The sequence below is a fragment of the Sturnus vulgaris genome, chromosome 4 (genome assembly GCF_052056855.1).
Source record: "Sturnus vulgaris isolate bStuVul1 chromosome 4, bStuVul1.hap1, whole genome shotgun sequence".
NCBI classification, from domain to species: Eukaryota; Metazoa; Chordata; class Aves; order Passeriformes; family Sturnidae; genus Sturnus; species Sturnus vulgaris.
In genome coordinates, this window is record NC_142246.1 from 68,426,199 (window position 1) to 68,448,385 (window position 22,187).

Below are 22,187 nucleotides of genomic sequence, written 5' to 3' on the forward strand. Positions count from 1 at the left end.
TTCGAAGGTCTATGCAGGGTTTATAGCATATTAGGGTGGTAGGTTATCATTCTGTGTGATTGTAAATATCTTGAAGAAATAATTTTGTCCCAGGAGAGGTCCTATCAGATGAGATACTGTCTGTTTGGACCAGTCTAACTTTGTGCTGGACCAGGCATAATTTTTGCAGCTCAACTGACAGAAAGCTGGCATAAACCCTGAATAAACAATGTAACATATGCTCTGGCTCGTTTGGTAAAAATGCAGTAGTGTGCTCACACCAATACAGATCAAATTTCAACTGCCAGGAAATCCCACATTCACAAATTTTATATGACTTATTGCAGAACCACGGGCTTACATTGCTTCATTTTCTTCTACATATTAATTGAGTTTTAATTACTTTATGATGGGAAAATAAAGAATAAAGATATTTGAAATCTCCCTGCCAAATACTTAGTGGAATGAGTCTTCTATAGCATGATGATTTTTCAAGTAGGGAAAAACATGATCTCCAGAATTACCAATGTCCCTTTCGTAACACTGGTTACGATTTTTTTACCTTTATGGTCTGTACAGAAATTACCTCACACAATGCAAAGCAGGCTGTAACATCCCTCTGCAACAAAGATGTTGGACTGGCAGTATATCTGCAGCACTGGAGACAAACTCATGTGTACTTTTGGGCTACTTTTCACCTCTTTGCAGCCATTAGCAGCACTGGAATAGAGGAAACAACTTACTCTGACTTCCAACAGTTCATAGTCCTGCACAGGCTTTATGCTGTATCTGAGCTCTCCTATGTACCTCTGCATATGTGAAATCCCTTCTCACACAAATAACTACAAATACATGGTTGCTGTAACCACTGCAGGAAAAGTTTAGGCTCTGAGATTACTTCTTCAAGTCTGCATCAAACACAGATGTTAATGTCCAAGTTCCCAAATCCTTACCTGCATTAAAGACAACCTCTCTGACTCTCTCCAGGCTGTTTCTGTCTAATGTCCATCCAGCTTCCAATTCTAACAATCTGATTGTTAAATTACGATATTGCATTGCCTCTTTGGAACATGCATTTCTCACTCAGTTTCAGCCTAGTCCTGGTCATTACTCAAAATCAAAAGGAAGACATAGGGATACAGAGAGAATAGATGGATATACACACACTAAGCCTGCTTTTCCAGGGTCCTGTGTTTTATTTAGTCACACACAGGCCTGCTAGGTGAGGGCAGAACACAGGACAAGGGCTTCTATTTTAATTTCTTAGTATTATTTACTTACTTGCAAAAGGGTTTTAATAACCAATAATTTGCAAGATATCTAGTGTACCTCACTTGTGAATTAGAAACTCTGAATCTAGCCTTGGATATCCTCAGACTAACGTGCACAGTCAAGAAAACATAACAAAATAGAAAAATTATGTTCTTCTTATTTCCAGATGTCCTTCAAATCTTTCAATACTTAATGTATTTATTATATGCATAATAATTACACTCCTGTCATCACAGGATCTAGATTACTCCCAAAAAGAATATGGTTGTCTCTTCTCAAATAAGGCTTGTCTACATCAACTGCCATAGGGAGTACCTCCCTCCCAGAAAAAGTTTGGCCTAATTTTTCCTCCCAAAAGTTTTAATACCAGAAGAAATCAAAGTCCAGTTCTGATGGTCTTGAGGGATTTGGTCACACTTATGCCAAAACCACTATTTTCCAGTGTCAAGCACTGAAAAGACAAACTGGAACCTCGTTCAGAACAGGTGACATTGCTTGCAGTGGATTAGAAGTTGTTAATATACTTGGGTCAACCTCATCTACCTTGTCATGACATTATTTTAGAAGCAAGTCCCAGACAGCGTGTGACCTGCAGAGAAAAATCAGCTATTGTTCTCAGCCACCTCTGAAACAGAACAGGGGTTTGGCAGGCGGGACAACATTTCCTTTTATGCTATCAACAGTTTACACTCCTTTGTAGCCTACTTCATTCTGCACCTTCACTGGAGAACTGAAAGTGAGGACTCTGACAAGGTTTGGAACTTGTGAACTCTTTGCTGGGAGTTGGTTTGAGCTGACTCATATTTTTGGGAAGCATCCATGCTTTTGAAAAGAAATCAGGAAGACTAAAATTAGAAAGACTACGTGTATTCAGATGAGGCCATTTTAGGGAGCAGTTTATTGCTGACAGATAGGGTGGTTTGGTGCTAGAAAACTGGTTTGGAACCACCACACCTGCATATTAGGAAGCTTTATAGAGGCCTGTAGTGCTTATTCTTTAACAAGCTTTAGGTTAGGTGGCCATAAATTTCAGCTTTACAGTGCCAGATTCATTGTAAGGTTTCCATAGGGTTGATTGCTTTTATAAATGACATGTCAAATTAAACATAAATCTTGATGAGTGCTTTTCTGTGAGCACACGATGCTGTTACAGCTGATCTTACAGGGTCGTTGCTTTACTCGTCTTCAAAAATTCTGAAAATGGCACGATGGCCACTTATTTATGATTAAAGTGAACAAAAATATCTAAACAAACAACTTCATTAATATTAAAAACATATAAAAGGAAATGTTTAAGAGCAAGGCTGTCAAACCTTCTGTCAGCTAACAAAACCCTGGTTTTAACTACCTAGAGTTTGGCAGACCAAAGCTAAAGTGATATCTGTGAAAATAAACTCTATAAATGCACTGTCATAACTTTTATGTGCTACACTCCACAAGTTATTGCTCAGGGACCTTGTAATTAGTCTTTACAGAATTTGTATCTGCACATAAACTTTAGATGCTGGAAACTCTTTATTGCTCTTCTAGTAAGTGCCTTCTTCCCTAATTTTTCCTCCTGCCGTTGTCAGATTTTATCCTTTGTCTGTGTTGTACCTGCTGCAAGTTTGGAATTTGGTGTTCCTCTTGTGCATCTCCACAGCAATGTCACTGGGAATGAGATAGCAGTTCCTTGTTACCTGGAGCAGTGGCTTTGCTCAGCCTCCTGAACTGGCCCTTCCATTCTCTGATTACCTGCAAAATTGGAGAGGATTTGTTGATCTGAGATTCCAAAAAAAAATGTTGTCAGGCTTCTCCGTGATAAAGGCTACAGTTTACAAACTGTAACACAAAGGCTGTGCTGTCTAAGAAATGAAAAGGTGTTGTATTCCAGTACAGGAATGTGTTCTGCAAATGAAAACGTTTTGTAGACTCTGGCGACTTTACCATGTACCAGTGAATATGAGTCTTAATAACAGAAATTATCAGCAAAATTCACCTTATTAAATCAACCAAAATTCTGGCTGTGCAGTAAATTCATAGGTAGTATCTATTAGAAGGTGGCAAAGGCAACTGATGAGCTGCTGATGTGGATGATCCTACATGATAAACAAAATCTGACTCTATTCCTCAACTTCCTCCCCCTCCTCATCAAAAATAGAAATATACAAAGGGCAAACCCTGAAATAAGCATGTACTTTGCCACAGAGGACTTCAGCAATTTACTCCTTGCTATGACTGCTTGCCAAAGAATAGGAGCTGCATGTGTGCAATTCTCACACACACCCCTCCCAAAAAGGAGAAGAAAAAAAAATACTCACAAGGACAGACTGACTTTTGGTGACTTTGAACCCTGGCATGCTTTGTCCAACGAAGAGATCTAATTATCATGACAACTCTATCTCAATCTGTTTGCCATTATGTGTGAATGATGCAGTTCTAGATTATGACACCACACAAAAGAAAAGGCATCTAATTGTATGAATGGTGCCTATTTAAAATATGTAGGTCACTACTATGACACATTTACACTTGGCTGTGTATTTACCACATTCTCTCTTCTCGATAATGATGGGGACTTTGTGATGGAAGAGAGGCCATAAAATTCTGTGTAAGCTGCTCAAACGGCTTTTGCCCTTTACAGAAGCCAATCTCTTCAGGAAAAACCAACACTGTAACAGATAGGGGAAAAAAAAAAGGATGTTGGTTTCAGACACGGGTTCCTGCACTTTGATCCTACAAAACAGTATGCACATGTAAACACAACGGCGTTTTACAATGATAATCCCAAGAGCGAGTTAAAATGAAAAACACCGTTTATAAAAAACAGTTGATTTTTTACCAATGAAAAATTGAGTCCCAGACCAGTAAGTCAGAAGAATATTAACTCTCTCCTAGCCCGAACCAGCACAGTGGGCCAATACGAATTTCCTTATGTGACTGTGTTTTCAAATTTTTAAATGAAATTCCTGAATAATTCAGCAGTCCTCCATTGTAAGACATTATATTAAACAATTTTGCATAGGTCGACATGTAGAACTTAAAATAAATACGAAATAAATAGGTGCAAAGGAATTCAGGCTGGTACTATTTTGAAATAAGACATCAAGCATTGCATTGACCTCATCAGTGTTTCCAAGCTGCATCAGCTTAAAACAAAATTGTCAGTGCATCCCATACATTAGGCTGGGTTTAAAAATACCCCGGATCAATGGAGCTGATTGATTGTTCTGTGACTCCAAATTTACTCAGAAATCCCTACATTCCTTCACACACAGTCCACCTCTTAATCTATCCTGAGTGTAGCCCGTCCTTGCACGGTAAGAGATGTCTCTTCAGCTTCAAAGTCAATGGAAAACAGGCCTTAGCCATGAGAATGGTTGGTGTCAGAGTTCAACTTTGTTTGTAAAGCCGTGCTCTCCTTGTGCTCTTCCCTGAGCTGTCTTCTTTCCAAAGGTTGCAGTAAGCAGTGCTCGAAAAGAAAAAGTGAACAGCATCACTCTGAGTCCAGGCATTCACCTCCTAATGGATAAGTCTTCCAGAAGATCAGGAAGCAGAACAAGGTGAGACTGTGTGTGAATACAGTGATGGGCTATTCACTTTCTACGTGTTTTTCGAATTTTCTCAGGGAAAAAAGCCCCTATAAAAAATAAATAATTACTCGAGAACAACCGAAGCTATAACATCTGTAATTAGAAGCTTCTTTCACACATTTTTACAGGGCTTACTAAGCACTTTATGGGAAACTGTCATATGTAAATAATATTGCTATTTTGTTTTCTCTTCAGATCAAATCCATGTGAATGAAGTAGCTGTGTGTGGATTTCAGAATTTGAAACGTTCTGAGGGATTCTTCCCCACAGATAACCCACAGTGCCCAACTTCGCTTTCACTCCTTTAATCATAATGCTGCAATTACTCCCATGACACCTGCAATTACATACCTTAGCTATACCTAGACTTCCCAATCACAGATCAGGATCTATGACAGCTGGCTGTCAATTAGATCAAAATAAGATTTGTTCACACCTCTATAACCACTGACAAGCACAGGTAAAGAACACCAGGAGCAGCATAGAGAGACTTTTGGAGAACCATTTACCAGTTGTGTAACTCTTACACTGTACAGGGACAGACTTTTTGTCTGGGCAAACCAGTCAGGCAAGGAAGAAACACTGGAAAAAGTCATAGTGGAGAAACTGTGTTTTCTGGCATTTCTTTGGCAGGTCACGCTAACAGCACTGTAACCAAATTTGACAGGTTTGGGAACGATCTAATCCGGATTTATTTAGTATTTGTCTATTTCTTAGTGTTTAAATTCTTTCAAGTACAACTCTTCTAAATGTGGTATTTTAAATTATTTCATGCCCTTAGGGTGGATTCCTGAAATTCCTCTTGGTTTCCAGGTCCTATCTGGGGATCAAAACTAGTCACCATGGCTCACAGAACTAAGTCAAGGTGTCCCAGCCAAGCCCAGGTTGCAATGTAATCTCGTAAGAAGGCATCCAAAACAGAGGAAATTAAGGTTAAAAGGAACCGTTGGAGTTGCCTCACCAATTTCTTCAAGTATTCATTCCCACCAGGATTTACCACACCACCACATTCATGCAGTGGGAAACCACAGGTTTTCAAAGAAATATGTAGAATGATTTAGCCACTCTGGATGAATTTAGAGGCAAGATCTTTCTAGGAAGATGGGTAAAAGTACTTCACATCTCTTACCACTTGTTTTTGTTTTCTGAACCCATCTTTGAAATAGAAAGGAATTTAAGAGACCACTTTAAGATGATGTGGGAAATTCTGTGTTAGACTTAAGAGGGAAGGAAATTCAGAGATAAGACTGCGACTGTCTTTTTCTGATCTGCACCATAGCTGTGCCCAGACAATTTAAACATGCTATAATTCTGTAATAAAACCAGTTGTTAACCACAATCAAGCTGTGACTTGTTCAGATAAAAGGACTTTCCTAATAGTGTTTACTTACACATATATTAAATACAGCCTGCTGGGTTAAGGAGAATAGTGATAAGTATTTTAATTACAGGTCTTTAACTAGCAAGAACTTTATCCTGTTTCCTCACAGAGGTAGTCATTACTGAACCGGCTCAGAGGGCAGAAGATTAAACACCTAATCATTACATAGGGTGTTGAAAACTCGGGGCTTCATGAAAATGCCAAGTATCCTTAATGTTATTTCCCACTGGGTTTAGTCCCTCGCACTGCCTTCCCAGCTTTGCGAAAGCATTTGAGTTTCTAAGCGAGTTACACGATTGTGAATTACTCCTAGAGGTGGTATCAGGCAGGGATGCTTCAGCACCATGGAGTTACGTGGAGGAACAGCGTTTCTCAAGCCTCAAGTACTGCTCCCTGTACCACATTCCAGCCGCAGGGAGAGTTGCAGAGCCAGGCTTACATTCCCTGAGCCCTGTTACACATCCATAGAGTGGCTCTTCTGTATTGCCCGATGAGATGGCCAGTGCTGCTTAGGGAACACGTTCACTGAGTGAGAGGTGCAGAAGGGCTTAATTCTGCTTCCAGGTCTTTGTCTTCTCTGCAGGTCTCCTCCTACCGAGACAATCTACACGCACCACCTCTCCCCTTGGAAATAAAACCTTTAAGAAGTCTTTCCCTTCACGGAACTGAGCACACTCCCTCCCGAGGAGCACGGGTAGTGAGCACGTAAGGAGGTATACGAGAGCCATCTATGTGCTGCCAGTGATACATTTCACTGCACGGGAGGTGATCCTAGTGCATCAGCCCTCTGTTAGCAAGCACCCCGTTTTCTGACAGCCCAAAAGGGGAACAGTACGTTTACCCTAACCAGCCAAGTGCACCAAGCAGCCCCCTGAGCCTCACAGACGGGCCCTGTGTCACCCGGGCGGGCAGCGCCGCCACCTCACAGCCCTGCGCAGGCAGACGTGTCGCTCCCTCAGCAGCTGCCAAGCACGACGTGGCCGCACCGAGGTGGCCAAACGCCGCCGGCCTTCGACCCTCTCCCGGTGGCGGGGACAGCCGATCATTGCGATCACTGCGACCATTGCCCGCGCGGCCCCGCGGGTCTGACGGGGCTCCCTCAGACTCTCCCGGCGGCTCCCACCCTTCTGCCGTGAGGCGGCGGCGCGAGCAGCCCCGCCGCCGCCCCCGCGCGCGCCGGTCCCGCCAACGCCACCTGGGCGCGCGGGGGCGAGGGTGAGGGGGGGTAGGCGGGGGAGGGGGGGTGGGGGGAGAAGGGGGGGGGGGGGGCGGTGCGCGCGCACGCGCGCTGGGGGCCGCGGCGCCTCTCGCGCGAGCGGCGCGCGCGCGCCGTTGGGCCGGGCGCGGGGCGGGCCCGCGTCCCGATTCGCCGGCGGGGCGCGAGCCGGGCGGGGGCGGGGCCGTCTCGGGCCGGCGGCCAATGGGAAGCGGGAGGGGCGGTGGGCGGGGGCGTGGCCGTGGCCGGGCGTGTCCCGGGCGGGCGCGCGCTGTCCGGGCAGCGATGGCGGACGATGGGCAGGGGCGGCTCAGGACTGAGGGCGGCGGGGCGGGCGGCGCGGCCGTGGCGGGCGGCGAGATGCTGCTGAGCGTGGGGTTGCTGGCCCTGGCGCTGCTGGCGGCCTACCGGCTGTACCTGCGCTGGGGAACGCGGAACGGGCCGGGGGGCGCGGCCCGGCAGGGCGAGGCCGCCGCGCTGCCGCGCATGAAGCGCCGGGATTTCTCCCTGGAGCAGCTGCGCGAGTTCGACGGCGCTCGCAACCCTCGCATCCTCCTGGCTGTCAACGGCAAAGTCTTCGACGTGACCAAAGGCAGCAAGTTCTACGGGCCCGGTGAGACGGCGGGGGGATGGGGGGAGTCCCGGCCTGGGACCCACCGGCGCTGTTACATTGGTGATGCTCAGCGGGTCTGGGTTCTCCTCAGGCAGCAGTCATTTTCCCAGATGCCTTGATTTGGATGTGCCGTGGTTAATTCTATTTTTTTTTTTTTTTTCCCTTCTGTCTCTTCTAGTAGGTTTCCCAAGTGCAGCTGAGCAGTGCTTCCTTCGTTCTAGCGCTTACGGCTCATGAGAGGAAACCAACCAGCTGGTTATTTATTTAGGTGTAAATGGCATATTGAGTGTGGCTTTTAGTCAGGAAAGAGATAGGCAAGGAGAGCTCTGGGACTAGTATGTTGCTGCTGTTGGGAAGAGTGCAGAAATCAAGCCAATCTCGTAAACAGACAGACAGCACTCCTCTTCGGAGAGGAAATGTGTATTTCAAAGGTTCAGAAAAGCAAGCTTCAAACAAATGTTCTGATGTTGTGTTCACGTTGTACACTGTGAAACTGCATCATATTTCCTCGTGATAAACAGCGTTCTTAATAATGAGGTGGGTAAACTTACTGGTGAGCACTGTGTTCACAACTGATGCCAAAGGAAATGAGGTTTATGACTGCTGCTAATTTTCTTCTTTAAACAATGGTGGTTTGAAAAACTTGATCTAATCAAACTATGCAGGAGTTTTCATAGTAGGCATGGCAGTCTTCCTTGTGAGAGGGGTGGAAGGCAGAGAGAGGATACTTCCCACTCCCCCAGGAAATAGTTCAAGTAATCATTCATTATTGTTTAATAATCGAGGTTACAAAAATAAAAATACAAAGCTGGCATGTTACAAGCCTTTGGTTCTTGGCGGGGAAGGGACAAGCAGTTCTGTGGTTGAACTGGGCTAGAATTTTGTAACTATTTTACACTCAAAGTTTGTGATATCAGTTGCAGAAAGTGAAACTGCTGTAACTGAATTGAAATGCTTTTTTGGCTGGATACTGTAGACGTTCACAGTGGAATCCGAGGTACCTTGCGGTGCTTTATGTTGTTTATTAACCAGTAAAGCTGAGTGAGCTGCAGCTTTCATGACACTTAATCAGGCTAGTTCTTTTGTCTCTCTTATTTAGGGGTTTTTATACTGAGACCTGTGTGCTGTGATATAAAATGCAGGTAAATACACGTGCTGCATGAAACTTTAAACACCAGTGAGCTGACAGAGTGCTCCGTGAAATAATACTGAACCGTGATCTAAACGTTCACTTTCTCCCTTTTGTGTATCGAACTTCAGTTAAATGTTAAGCTCTCCTCTCCAGATACCATCAGTGGTTCAGACTGTCAACCTTTGGAGGCCTGTTATTGTGAGGAAGCTAAAACTTAATGTTCTAGGACATTAGTCTGCTTTTTGATAACTGGTAGCAGCTGATTTCCTTAAAAGCAGTGCTTCTAGCTTTTCGTCAAGAGGGACAAAAGCTTTTTTATTTTTTGTTCCTGTAGTGAAAGATTGCCTTTTCCTAACAGACGTGACATCATTTTCATCTATCAGATCTGTAACTTGGGATTTTGCATGTAAAGCTCAACCAGTGCATCATCAGCTGTGTGTTCTCTGCCAAACATGATTTTTGAATCATGCTGATGTGGTTTCCCTCTTTGGATATATATCAGCGAATTTTTTCTTGCAGCTGTTTTGTGGCTGAAAAGAAAAATGCTAGTAGGTAGTTTGCAGGCCTTAAAAACCTGAGAAGAGTTCAGGTGGAAAAGTCTCCTACAGCTGGTTCAGATCTTTTCAGAAAGGCTTCAGTCAGAGTAGCCAGATGTCCACAGCAGTTCTCATGGAAATTTTATGTCTCATAGCAGGAGTGTGGCAAGGGAAGTACAAAGCATGGCCAAATTTGAACAGAAGAAAGAGCTGAGGACATTGGCTTTGCTGATATTTCAGGCCTTTAGTAGTTTGTTGAATTACTGATGGGAAGGGAGAGTGCTTCAGCTTTGATGGCATTGGGAGGCAGTGGCTGAGGGCTCACTGTCAGTCTTCAGCAAGTCTGCAGGACTGGGTTAATGTTGAATAATGTGGCTGCCTCAGCTGGCTTCTCATATATTCATAGTAAGGTCTGTCTTTTCTCCTTCGGTGTAGTTTGGATGCCAAGGTGTTCCTTTTTTTTCTGCTTACAGCAGAAAGTTTAAAATGTACAAAATTGTCATCTAGTCCAGATTTTTGTCCAACAGTTGAGATTCCATTAAAGTTTCCACCAAACTTCTGATTTTGTTCAAAGTTCTCCTGGTTTTAGGTTTCCATCCAGTGCATCGTGTTATACTTTGGTCCATTTCATTGAAGAGTCCTTTACATACATACAGTTAAGGTATTTTTAAATAATGATAGTGTTGAAGCCATCCTTTCAAAGAGACATTTTGAAATGGCTGACATAAAAACTTAATTCACTTGAATGATTAATCCAAATGTTTCCCATTTTTTAAATTGTTTTTCTCATGTTGTCTTCTTTAAGCCTTCCACAGTTTATCTGATTGGTTAGTCTTGGGTATCTCTTAATGTATTTTAGCTACGAGTAAAGAAAGGCTGCACTGCACATATAACAGTCTGTGCCTTCAAAAACCACTTTGCTTACATTGAACTTTTAATTTAAAACTTTACTTGCCAAGTTCTTTTCCAAAATGCTGCTCTGTCCTGCAATTACACCATTTGTTTCAAGACTTCACTTAGGTGTATTAAATTCCACTTCTGCTTGTGCCCAGATGAGTAAGTGACCTAGAATGCTTTGACTGATCATTAAATCTAATTAATTGCCTTCCCCTTTATCGTTCACGAACTCCAAAAGAAATAAAGTAAACAATTAGTGGTCCACTATTAAAAATATCACATAACCAGACTGTCAGAGAACCTCTAGTGGGATGATTTCCCATCTGTAATCACATCTCATGACTTAGGGTCTACTCATTAATACCTTCTGTGTTTGCTGTGTTGGTTTTGTATCTTACAATTAGGGACAGTTTTTGACTTTCATTGTGAAATTGAACTTTGTGTGTGTTTGCATCAAGATTCTTGGTTGTGTCTTTGTCAGTAGAAGAGCGTTGTAAGAGTTAGTGTACTTTATGTCAGCAGATCTTAATATTTAGCAGTTAAATTTGCATGCCAAGGTAATGCTGTAAACAGGTTTTGATTAACTTAGTAAATACTTTGTGCATTTATGAAAAATAGGTGTCTTTGAGCATGACAAAGCAAGATTATGTGCAACCCTGAGTGTACAGCTGTTCACGTCACTTCTTGGTTCTTAATGTTTCATGATCTTCAAAAAATCAATTTCCTGACTTTCCTTCACTGCACTATGTTGTCACTGTCAACTCATTGGTCATCTCACTTGTTTTTCACGATGTCATGGAGATTTCTGATTTTCCAAGTTTGCCAAGAAGAATAGATTAGATAGTAGTTCCTTCCACAAAAAATATTCCGTCATAGTTCATTTTCCGTGCAGGGAAAACTGCCTTTATTTCACTGTAATAAACAGCCGTCATTTTTCCCAATAATTTATATAAAAGTAATGTGATGCTGTTAGACTTTCTTCGGAATTGAGTGCCATAAATTTCACTGTGTCTCTGTTGACCACCTGGCAATGTTTTTCCATACATCCTTTCCTAGGGTATGGTTAGAGTGAAACGCAGGAGGGACTCTCCATATGTTGTATTTGGAGAATACTGTTAAGGGTGGCCTTATCTTAAGAGCACAACAGGCTGAGGGGGTTGCAGATAAGTACAGGGGATAAGACTGGGGGAAAGAAATGTTTTCTGTAGGGTGTGAAAGGCCTTCTCAGTGTCTATGTCGTGCAAGTGTCTCTCACCCTGGGATTCAGCTTTTCAGAGAAATAGCATTTCTGGATAAAGAGGTGGAGTTCCAGCCAGAAGCAGTAAAACTAAAAGGTGTATACACACATATTGATGAGAGATTGTTTCCATACTTCTGGTTAAAGGGAGTAATTTGGTAGCCTTTGCTGCAGGGGTAGTGGTGGTTCTGAGCCTCCAGGGCATGTTCATGGAGAGCAGTCAAGTGGTTTTGTGCAGGAAGTGCAGCACTCTGTCTCCTCCTCTGCTTCTGCTCTGTCTGTCAGCTCTCTCTTTCTTGTTTTTTAAATTTCTTTTTTCCTTTTTCACAACCTCAATATATTCCTTGAAACTGTGTGTTTCAAAAGAGGTCTGTGTAAATTCCTAGTTCCTATTTAAACCAATTACATTCCCGTCACAGAATTGATTAGGCTGAAAAGAACCTTTGAGATCATTGAGTCACCTGACATTTGAGGGGCCTGATCAAGCAGGTGTGCTCAAAGCAAGATCTATGAAATGTGATTGTGACATCATTGCTAGTGACATGGAGGTGTTAAGTCCAGTACACATCACCCTCATTGAACAAAAAAAACCTGGCCAGCATTGCTTGTCTTATTAGGAAATAAACTGGTGGTCAGAGCATTTCTCACTAAACCAAGATGTGGACTCTAGGTCCTTCTCAAGAATGCAACTATCTTCCAGAAAGCTCCTGACTGCTGGCCTACAGGCTCTCTTACCAGTGCTTGTTCTCTGCCCCTTTAGCTGAAATTGGGTCATTGATTCTTGCACTTTTTTTTCCCACAGAGTTAAAAAGCAAGTAAGCAAAAGAGAGAGTGAGACTCTTGGCCTTGTGCCTAAGGAATCAGGTTTAGACCCCCGTTTCTGGGCAGTTCCCATCTTAGCATGTAGACTTCACATCTGTAGAGTTTCCCATTTGGCATGTGGATTGGTCTCCTAAGAACACATACTTTCCATGCAAGTTGTAACTTAAAATTGACCCACATCTTCCCTTTCATGTAAATCTGGAGCAGTAAAGTGAAAATTATGTCACCTTGAATTCCCAGGGATAAATGTTATTAGAGACCTTCTGCTTTTAAGCTACATGTCCAAATGGCTTAGTCTAACTTTCAGCTTTCTCGTTCTCTCGTGAAAGATGCAACACTGAACAAACACTTGTCAGGATTCAGATGGAAAATTTGAAACAGCCAGTGGACGTTTCGCTTCAGTCTGGAGTGGAAAAAGTAGACAAAGCGATAGAATAACGCAGTTTTTAATAATTTTGTAACCTGTCTCCCTTTGACCTAACTCACATTAAAGGGGAGATTAGTCATTCTTGTCTGTAGATTAACAGGTGTTGTCCATGAGTGTCTAAACTTCAGAAAAAACTGGGGTTTATTTCCAGTAGCTGTATGGAGCCCACAGATGCATATTTGGTGATTGCTTTGAGGTGCTTTTTGACTTCTTGAAGAAACCAAAGCTGCTGATTTAAAACTGAACCTTGTTGTTAACTTGTGTAGCTTCTTTAGAGAAATCACATGGACCTTGTGAAAACGAATACAGTTCTTAGCTCACCTATCACTTCATCAGCTATAAAGTTCACATGTGGCTATCTGTGGTGTATTCCCTGTGCTGCCCCTTGGAGCCATCCAAAGTTCAGTGTACAACATTCACCTTCGTTACTGGTGTTGGAGTCATAGGCTGGGATGTTCCACAAAGCTGCTACCAAACTGAAATGGTCAGGGAGCCTCTTTGGCAAGCAGGGTTGGACTCTGGAGTTGGATACCAGCATAGGTTTTGCTGGGGGAGCAATTGGCCAAACTGGCTGAAAATTGAAATGTGTGCTGTTCCAAGATCCAGTTCACCCTGTTTTGAAGGAAGTGGTTAGAACCAGTGCTTCCAAATAAAAACTTCACGGTTCAAAATTTTTAATATGTTGCTTTAGATTGAATAGATTTTTCCTTGTCTGCAAAGAGAAATTAAATCTTAATTATAGAACCAAAACAGCACTAGGAGATGCAGAAATCTTGAATGCATTTTTATGGTCTGAAGAGACTTCGACTTTACCAATTCTCAAGGTACCCATTTTATTGTGAATAAAGACAAATGTCAGGCTGAACAGGATGTCAAATTCACGGAAGCTGCTAAATTCTTAACTGCATTCTGAAAGGGAGTGAAGCTCTGCAGGTGGTGGGTAGCAATGTTTTGCATGTGTTGTAGCTTAGGGAAGGGTGTACTTTATACAAGGTGGAGTTGTAAGGTAGATGAGGACTCTATACAGGGGAAATTGAGTGTATGAACGTGGAGGTATAGATGTGGAGATAGGCAGGCAAATATGTGGGCTTGATTACTGGTCTCAGGGCTACAATAAACAAAGGCTCTGAAACTGAGTTCTTTAAATGTGAAAGCCATGATGGGAAGAAAAGCATTCTTCAAGGAGCAGCTTTCCTTTATGGAAGAGTCATACCTCCATATAACCAAATAACGTGTAGCAGACATGTTTTAATTGGTTTTGACACTTCCCTGACTTTAATTGTTTTACTATGCCAAATAGGAGTGGGAAGAGAATTTTTTAGACATGTTTGACTGTGAAATGGCTAATTGGGGGACACAGAAAAAAACAAAAAACAAACTGAAATTTTGTGATACAGTCTCACAAACTTGCTTTGGTTTACGTACCTGTGCTCCAAGCTGCTCTTCCTGCCCTTTCCTCAGCCTGTCTGTCATGTCTTGCTGCAATCAATTATTTACAGCAGGAGCCAGGCTAAATAGGTGGGGAGACAAAAGGAAAGGAAAGAAAGACTGTGGGTAGGGCTTGCAGGGTAAATTGCATCAGGCCATGAAAGAACTCTCTGGGAGTTTGTCTAGGATTGCACTGATGTCTCTACCTCAATCATGTTCCTGAATGATGTTTTCTCCCCAGGATTTTATGTGCTGGCACCTTCCTGGACACTAATCCAAGTGCAAAATAGCTTATTCAGACTATTTCCCCAGTTTTTTATATAAAAGTGAGTAATAGACCAGGGCTTAGAGCAGAGCCCCAGACCTGTATGTTTTGTGTTAATATAAAATCCTGTAGTTAAACTCTGTGTAGAAGCACCTGAATGGAAGCTGTAAATCTTGAAGTAGATTGCTTATACTGAGATCTCTGAACTTCTGCTTTAGCAACCAAGGTGAAGCCAAGCTTGCACCATTTACTAATAATCACAATTCAATATTTACCTTTTAGTATAGGATTAAAAAATAGAACACATTTCTAAGTTACATTTGCGAAGCTGGAATTTAAAATGCTGTCTACTGAGTCCAAAGGTTGGTTTTTACAAGTTAGCATTCCACTGAGTGCTTGGACTTGGCTTGATGATTCCTCTGTGACTTCTGAATACTTCTGTAATAAACATTCTGGAATGCTAAAGTTCAAATTCAGTTTTAGGAAAGAAAAAAAGATATTGGTGTAATAGTGTCTGAGTTTACAAGATACTTGCAGAAATTTTGCATCCATTAATCTTAATGCAAGCTGATGTATTCTAAAAGTTTTCATGCTTTCAGTTAAGTCTGTTATTGAGATTTAAGAATGTTCAGTGCTTGATACAGATAAATACAATATCATTCTCTTTTTTAATATAAATAATTGGAATCGAGCTGCTGGACCAAGAGGTGGCATCTCAGCAGGTGCTGTGAAACTCCATAAACCACTGAATGCAGGGTAGAAGGGAAGGGCAGCAGGGTGCTACTCTCTGATTAGCCAGAGTTTGGAAAACACCTTGTGCAAGTAGTAGGATCTATGGACATATTTGCTTTAAACACTTAAGAGAAAGGAAAAACTGAGGACAGAATACTGTTGGTGGGGTCACTAAGTAACCATTTCTAATTGCTTTTAAGGATTTACTAATTTTGGTGTTTGTAAGAGCTGTTTATAGCTCCTATGTGCTTAATTCAGAGCATGAAAAATGAGAATACTCGAATGATTGCTGTTTTGCTTGAAAAAGGATTTCTTGTTTGAAGAAACTCTGTGTTGTGTTGCAGGTGATGGTCGTTGCTGTCTCTTAGCCTGTCCTATGCAAGTGACTGAGCGTGCAGAGTGCATTGGTATATGGTTGATTTCAGTCTCTAAATCCTGCTTTTCAAAGAAATACCTAATTCAGGATGCAAATAGGAAAGATAGCCCTCTTGACTTTGTTTCCCTGTAGTCCCTGATCCCTGAGGTAGTTCTTGTGAATGCTGTTCTTGGAGCTAAATACCTGAAAGGATGAGCACAGAGATGCTGTTCATCATTATGGTCAGACTGGTACAGTGTAAGCTTCCAGCTGATAGTTCATTCTCTACTATCTACTTCTTGTGAAATTGTGCTTTGAAACCAGTTGGTTTATTTCCAGAGAGACAAGGGAATTGTCTTTGGCACACAGGACAACCTTCTGTTCTCAGGTTTGACTGTAAGCAGCTTACAGTGCCAAGCACTCTGGGCTGGAGAGACTACAGCAGTTGTGGTGAGGACGTAGTTTCTTCTAATCCATATGGCACTCGGGTTCCCTGCTTCAGGAATTGTCCCTGCTGCATTCAGCCTGTGTCTCAGTCCTAGAGTCACTGCCCAGCAGGAGCAGATAGGTTTGGTGGCTGGAGCCAGCCTTTTGGAATGATTTCCCATGGCTCAGAAGAGCAGTGAGTCGTGGTGCAGAAGAGCTCTGAGGTGCTATCTACATGGTGCTAGGCTGCTGCAGTTAGTGCAGAAAATTTTAGTGTGGGGGTTGGGTGTTTTTTGTTCTTTTTTTTTAAATTGGTTTGAGTTTTCTAATTGATCCGAATTTAAGGTATTTGGTTTTTAGGTCAAGAAAATCTAAGATAATAATATGCTTAAAGTCCTTTCAGTTAATTAAAATTTGGGAAAGCCACTTACCAACCTTACCCTGCAAATTGTTGGTTTATAAATCATCCATTTCTCTTGATAGTAATATTTATTTCACAGTCATTGCACATAATTTTATTGGGATATTTGGGCTGGTTTGCATTGGTCAAAAAGCACAGAGGAAGCAGTTGTTTTATATTCCTAATGTGACAATTTGTGCTGTTTTCAAGAACATTACAGGCTAAGGGTATAGTAAGATGATTTCCTCAGAAGTAAGAAATGTCACAAAAGATGTAAAAAGTTCTTGTGATTCTGTAAGTGAAGTGAAACCATGAATTAGCCCTCTTAAGTTCTATTTATTTATAATAATAGATTTCTAATTAAGATGTCTATGCAATTTGCTTCTGTTCATACCCGACTTGTAAATATTCAATGTGTTGCTTAATAGAAGTGTATTTCTTTTGAATTCCAGCCTCTGGTCCCTTTGGAATTTGCATCAACTGGCTTGCATCAACTGACAGGGATTTTTCCAGATATCCCTTCAAAGCTATTTTCGTGGTTCTGCTTCTCTCAGCAGACTTTATCTCCTAGTGATATTAAAGATTGAATTGCAGTGCTGTTGAATGTCAAACAGCCATGGCATTGAAACTGCTGCTGTTCCCATCACTGCAGAAATTTAATGTATGGCTTTGGCAGACTACATAAAGAACTGAGATTTGCTCTCCACAGACAAAGACGTGAAGGTATCAATTTTGTCTTTTTGCTTTCAGAGGGTCCATATGGAATATTTGCTGGCAGAGATGCCTCCAGGGGACTAGCAACTTTCTGTCTAGATAAAGATGCACTCAGAGATGAATATGATGACCTATCGGACTTAAATGCTGTACAGATGGAAAGTGTAAGAGAGTGGGAAATGCAATTTAAAGGTAAATTCTCAAATTATCAGCTTAAGGAAATGCTTTTAATAAAAATGACTGATTCGGGCTTGGGGAAGCTTTTAAAGAAGTGTTGACAGTAACATTATCACAGAGTATGCAGCGTCAGAAGGGACCCCCAAAGATCATTGATTTCAATTCCTAGCCCTTCAGAGGACCATCCCCAAAAATCCCATCCTGTGCCTGAGAGTGTTGTCCAAATGCTGCTTGAACTCTGTCAGGCTGCTGCTGTGACTCTGGGGAGCCTTTGCCAGTGCCCAGCCACCCTCTGGATGAAGGACCTTACCCTAATATCCAACCTAACCCTCCCCTGACACTACCTGGGGTTGTGCCACTGCTCACCACAGTCAAGTGTCTGCCCCTCATAAGGGACAAAGGTGTGGACTGCAGAGAGGTCTCCCCCAAGGTGTGTGCAGTGTAACTTCATTAAAGACCAGACCAGGGATTTCAGGCCTTTTTTCCATAGAGGCTTTCACTACATGTCACTATAGCTTTTTCAACCTTTTAATTTTATGCAAGGAAACTGTTCTCTTAGCTTTTCAGCACAGAATTTCACTCCCAAATCTCATCAGCTTAGCTGGTGGAACTCCTGCTCGAGGTTTTTGGCTTTGGATGCCATGGAATTATCATTAGGACTAAGAGTTGTTTTAACATAATGGGTTGAACGAGTTCGTCTTGAAATAATTTCTGACAAATATGGACGTATGCCTTTGAGGGGAGGGGGAATAATTTTTCACACTAATTGAAATCAAAACAGGCTGAAGGATTGAAGAGCAGCGTTTTTTAGCCCTTGGGTGATAAATCTTGCCTGATCAGCTGGAGGAGAATGGAAACAAAGTACTCACAGTTAGAGAAAGTAATGGTAGAAAGATTGCTTTAGGAGGCTGAGCTTGCTGCTAAATTACCATCAATTTCAGTGATTGAAATTTAGAACTGTAGTGTGTAGGAGAAAAAGTGAATTTGCAGTAGTATGGGCTAGCAAGCAAATGCAACTGTATTTAATTGTAATGGAATCATAAATCTCTTTCAGAAAAATATGACTACGTAGGTAGACTCCTAAAACCAGGGGAAGAACCATCAGAATACACAGATGAGGAAGATACCAAGGATCACACTAAACAGGAATGAACTTTGTAAACAACCAAAGTCAGGGGCCTTCGGAACTGCAACCTCTTATTCCCCATCACAGAATGTCCTGCATCTTTGGGTACAGTTCATCTGCTGCGAAAAAACATTCAACAGGTTTTGTACAAGGAAAATAATATACTCACAAATGAAGATTTGAATACTAGACATTCTTTGTGCTGCCAAATTTTTTGTTGCAGTTTATTTGTAATGTCTGGTTAGGCTTCGTTAGTGAAGAGGGGCCAGGGATTTAAAGGCAAAAATGCTATTCCTTTTTATCAGTAAGCTGAAGCCTTCAACTAGTGTACCTTACAAGCTCTCTAAAGACATGAGTCTTCAAGCTCAGAGGAAGGTTTGAATCTTGTTTCATGTGTGTCTTCTCCTTCAGCATTAAAAGAAAGATGTACTCATCCTCCACATCAGCATCAGTAGGTGAGACTACTGAAGCCAGTGTGAAAATATGTGAATTTCCAGTTTTGTTTTGTATGTGGGCATTAGTAGCCCGGCAGAATACTTCAGTTCTCTAAGAGAAGTCCATGTAGATTAGGATGGGGATACAATTCATCCTTTTCTCAAAAGGATTGGGTAAAAAAGTTTCTTCTATAACAACTATTATCTGAAGCCTGCCTCTCCCCCCTTTTTCCCATCCTCTAAATCAAATCAAATATTAATTGTGCCTTATTTCGCTTCCATAGACTTGAATTGTTTTAAGGGACAGCCCCCAAATTGCGGTTTCATAGTCACTACAAGCAGCAGTGAGACTGAATTGGAATGTTCTGTTGACTGGAAAACCTTGATGTCATTCTGTGTATAGAATGTAAAAGAGGAGTACTCAGTGTTACTGCCATATGTTAATACTACATATACTTAAATTAGCATTGTGATGGCCAAATGCATACTCCCATGCTTCTTTTTAAGGAATTACAAACACACAAGAAAAGTCTCCCTTCCTCCTCTTCCAGAAGCTGCCTAACTTTTGGGAGCATAGCCTTCACACCCCCGTAGAGTGAAGGGGCGTTGCGCGCGTGTGTCTGTGTGTGTGTCTGTCTGAATGCAAGACTTGGGAGGGATTGTTTCTGCAGATATTGTAAATATGAGTACCATTTTAATAAAGCATGTACAATACCACATGTGCTGTCAGACTTTGTGTAGAAGCTGTTAAGCAGAACTGGAATATGATGCAATAAAAAGGGGGAGAAGTCTTGGGTCGATGAAGCAGCCAATGCTATTTGTCCTGGTGGAGTTATTTTCCCCTTCAAGTCCCAGCTGTTGAGGAATCTTGAAGACTTACTCAGGTAAGTCTGTATTTAAGAGAATAACCTATACTAGTGAATTTATGGTTGGGGGGAAGTGATACAAATAAAGCATTTTAGTAACTGAATGCAACATAGAGTGTAAGGAATATGTCACATGGCATTAACAGGACAAGACCCGTAGCCTGGTGACTTGTTTGTACTTCTGGTTGCAGATTTCACTTGTGTTAAGTCTATAGTAACAATTTATATACATATGTTCTGTTGAACTGTAAACTCTGAAATTCCAGGGATGACAACTTTTTTTATTCCTATTTGACTGAGATTCATATTGATGTAAAAGAAACAAATAAACAAAAACTCCTGTGTGGAATCGTGTGTAACTCACGTGTCCTAGAAGGCAGGATGAATTCTCTCTTTCATCTCCAGCCTTGAAATAGAAGTGTTTTGGCATGGAAGAAGTAACAGAAATGGGGCTGCTTCTCCCTAGAAGTTGTGTTTGCAGGCTCCTGCTGAGGCTGGACACTCCTGGGAGGTGGGAATTCAGTAAGCACTGCCTTCTGCTTGAGTCACGTCCTTATAAGCTGAGCAACGGTTCTGTGTCCAGGCTTGGACTGAGTGTCTGCTAATCATCTAACTGCTGCAATGCTGGGCATGCTGCTGTAACTAACCACAGAGGTATGTGGTTTAGATGGAGCAGTGGGAACCAACAGGGTAAATAAAAGCCTCCTTCCATAGGACAGGGGCTGGCTGTAATTGAACACCAGTTCTATATCTGGATGCTTCACTAGGGAATTTATTTCTTTTAGGAAAGTCTCACTATAAAAGGTTTTACACTACATGTACAGTATGCTTTTCCCTTACAGCTATTGCACCTCATCTTGTCTAGCTGTGGAACAAGAAAAAGCAGCTTGCCCAACTCTCCCTTAGCACAATTGGATAAGTTGTTTGTCCCCAGGCTTCCACATGAAAATACATGTATGTGTTACAGCTTCTAGTATACAGAGTCATATCTGTAAGTTCTTGACACTTGCTCTCTGCTCTTCACTCAGTGCAGCTGTTGGTATTGCTATGTCTGGCACAGCTGTAGCTGCTCCTTATGCTTGTAGCTGCTTGCTGGACTAACTTCCTACTGCTGAGTGCAAGGTAACTTTGGAAGGAAGAATAGTTTTGTATCTGCTGTGACTTACTAGCCCAAGTGCAGGCTTTTCCTTGCTAGCAGAAAGACAGTGAAGCTTAATCAAAGTGAAGTTATATGTAGTTCTGTTCTGGGATTTTAAAATTGCTTTAGAAGGACAATGCTTAAAATTTAACTTTCAGGATTAGCTGAACAACAAGATGGGTAAAGGGTGACTTTTGCTTTGAAACACCTTAATGGTAATTATGAAGAATACAAAACTTGTCCCATGGCAGCAGAATATTGCATAGACTTAATCTCGATGTCTAGTGGATTTAAATTAACCTCATCCATCCTACATACAAAGTCACTAGTGATCTAAAGCTGACAACCTAAAAAAAGTGCTTCAAAGCACACTGTAGCTTTCATATTTATAAAAAGTTGACACACAGCATAATTTAGCATAACATCAGATCCATCCAAACTCCAGTGCAATTATTATAAAAATTTGATGGAGGTGTTCAACCTTGGAACATTTGTGTCAATCACTTGGTCAAAATTCAGTGTTAGGTAAAATGACAGGCATGTTGGTACTGTGGTAAATTTTGTTTAAGCAACATGAGGGTCTTGATGGAAGAATGTCTTGTCTTCAGAAATAAAATACATTTCCAGTTTAATACATGACTTGTTTTCCTAGGCTAGACTTAGTGTTAAATTAGTTTTAGTCATCATTTGTTTTGACACTTCTGCCTCATTTTGTACACCACTTCCCAAAAATGCTTCATTTTGGCAGGAGATAAATTTTCAAACCTCCTTGGTTTTAAAAAAAATGTACCATGTTGTTACTTGATCTGAACATTTTGTATTTCCAGTAAGGACTGCAGAATTATCTCACAGGCTTGTACTTGTTTGTATCTTTTTATTGAGCTATAGATCTACTTTTCCTTGACTGAGGCTTAAATTTTCTATCATTCAGAGTTGAACACAGCATATAAAATCAGTTTGGCACTCTGCTATGGCTGTTGTTTCACTTTAAATATCTCAGTTCTGAGCTATTTTCTAACTTTTTTTTTTCTTCCTGGAAAAT

The 22,187-nt window shown here is 41.6% G+C and overlaps 1 protein-coding gene across 1 annotated transcript; it reads left to right on the forward strand.

The window, feature by feature from the left end:
- The first annotated feature begins 7,663 nt into the window (after positions 1-7,663).
- On the forward strand, positions 7,664-19,858 carry PGRMC2 (progesterone receptor membrane component 2). Its single transcript, XM_014883709.2, has 3 exons — positions 7,664-8,033; positions 17,441-17,596; positions 18,636-19,858. The coding sequence occupies exons 1-3, from the start codon at positions 7,706-7,708 to the stop codon at positions 18,731-18,733; spliced, it is 582 nt and encodes a 193-aa protein (XP_014739195.1). The 5' UTR covers positions 7,664-7,705; the 3' UTR covers positions 18,734-19,858.
- The last annotated feature ends 2,329 nt before the right edge of the window (positions 19,859-22,187 follow it).